The sequence below is a fragment of the Pteropus vampyrus genome, unplaced genomic scaffold, assembly GCF_000151845.1.
Source record: "Pteropus vampyrus isolate Shadow unplaced genomic scaffold, Pvam_2.0 Scaffold1, whole genome shotgun sequence".
Lineage (NCBI taxonomy): Eukaryota > Metazoa > Chordata > Mammalia > Chiroptera > Pteropodidae > Pteropus > Pteropus vampyrus.
Window position 1 is genome coordinate 16,331,140 of NW_011888782.1, and position 2,144 is coordinate 16,333,283.

The 2,144-nt window shown below is 44.5% G+C and overlaps 1 protein-coding gene across 1 annotated transcript in view; it reads right to left on the reverse strand.

Moving 5' to 3' along the window:
* Positions 1–2,144, reverse strand: part of OSBPL10 (oxysterol binding protein like 10) — a 252,541-nt gene that overhangs the window by 168,145 nt on the left and 82,252 nt on the right. The window contains exon 3 of the mRNA XM_011361186.2: positions 1,441–1,616. Coding sequence (XP_011359488.2) covers positions 1,441–1,616 — 176 coding nt within the window. The remainder of the gene's footprint in view (positions 1–1,440; positions 1,617–2,144) is intronic.

The following is a 2,144-nucleotide window of genomic DNA, read 5'->3' on the forward strand; positions in this document are numbered from 1 at the left end:
TGTTGGGTTTTTCTCTTTTGTATGTGTCATTTTAGGTGGAGGTGGGGACAGGAGGAGTGGCTGTTAAGTCTTTCACCTGCTATTGTTTCTGCTCTAACAATTTATTAAGCAATAAACAGCAAAGCAAAACCAAGGACCATATAAATCTAGCCAGCCGGAACGCACACTGCATGAATCTCAAAAAAGAACATGAATCTTAGCTCATTTCCCCAAAACTGAAAAACTTACTTCAACTATAGACATTTTTATTTCATAGACTTTCAGATTGTTTTATAGATTTTGAAATATGATTTTTATATAGATAATAAAGAAATATTAGCTTATTCCATCTCTTGGTCGCTTAGAGGTAGAACAGTGAAAACTGGACTGAGAGGTGAGGAATCTTAGGTCTTCGGTCTGGCTTTGCAGAGGTGACCTATCCTGGTCAGTTCCCTGGAGTCAAGGAGAAATAATAAGGGGGACTTTCTTTGTGCTTAGCCTTTACTTGGGCAAAGAAAAATGTCATAAGAAAGCAGAATTATCAACCACCTCCTAACACTTAATACATACTCTCTTTCCCCAGACTTTAATAAATAACGTTGACTGTGTGTATATGCGTGTGTGTGTGTGTGTGTGTGTGTGTGTGTGTGTGTGTGTGAGCGCGCGCACACGTGCACATTTGGGTTTTGTTTTATTTCATTAGAAAACTAACCATTTTTCTGGCAACACAACTGTAACAGAATGCAGGAAGAGTGATTAGCAATCCAGTTACACTGCTATAGTCAAATCCGGCATTCCTGAAAATCTGTGTGATCCATGTGCCTTGGGGGTGGCAAGACCCACAGTTATGGCCAAATGCTGGGTTCTCTTGAGAGTCATGCTCATTCAGCCGAGGATGCTGGGCTGACATCAGTTTTCAAGAAGCAAAGTGAAGGGGAGAAAGCAAAGAGGAAATTAACTCAATACCAGCTGGCTTCTCACCATGCTCACTACAACGGATTAAGTAAAATATAAGTGAAGGGGCTCTTTGCTAAGAGATGGTTCTAGAGAAACTTTGTGGGGAAGACATGATGACCCTTCAAAGGCTGTTTTGTTCTTACAGCACAAAGTATCCACAGGGCACTATAGTGGAGACTCATACAAGGTCAAAGAAAATATATACTGAGCTAAAATGAAAAATCTGCCAAAGTCCTTGGGCTCAGCTGGCTTTGCAATCACTCACCTTTCCTTTGTCCTTAATTCCTCAGTTAATTCAGACAAGCAATTCCCAATATGTCAGGCCACCTCTCCACCCCAGGGGTAAGAGAGGCAAAGTCTGTCTGTCACTACAGAATCCTCAAACACAGCAAGTTGTTAAAGGTGATTAAAAAAAAAAAAATCAAAGCACAAGAGAGCCATCACCATGGTAACATGAATGCAGCACACAAGGCCTGCCTGAAAAGTTACAAGAGAAGAATGTACCTCTCAGTTTATACATCTCTCCGTTAGCAGAGTACACGACCAGCATGTGGGGAGCTTCGTCGCTCAGGGACACTATGGCTCCAGATAAGGACAGGGCTCCTCGAGGCTTCTGGTGCTTGCTTTGCTCATTCACAAAATACTGCAGGATGCCAGCCTCAAAATCCAGCACAAAGTACCTGTGCAGAGAAACCACAGTGCATCACTTTTCTCCCCCAGCCCATTCTTCATAGCAAAGAAGGAAAGTAATCCTTAAATGGACAGCAAGGCTCCAAATCCAGGGAGCTGGAATCCCAATGACCCCTCAGGCTCCCTCAGAAGTCAGCCCCTGAGCTAGAAGAAAGCATTCGATTCCTAAATCAGAATGGAGCACTGCAGACAAAGGCCAGGTCCACTCAGGATTTGGTGCAATGCCCATCACTTTGCCTGGTGCCCACAGATACCACAGTAAACCTCAGAACAGCCAAAGCACAGCAGATGTACGAGGCCACAGACTTAACATGCTCCATATGACTTCACAGGAACAGCTGGAACTCGCTAAGCCTCTGAGAGAGGCCATTTCACACGCAAGGAGCAGCGAGTTGGGCCTTGAGCTTCCTGCCAACAGCATGCGTGCTGTGAGGAGCCCGAGCTCCTGCAGTCACCTGTCAGGGAACTGGAGATGCTCATGTAGCCATCTGGGCACACACCAGCAGGCCCTTTTATAT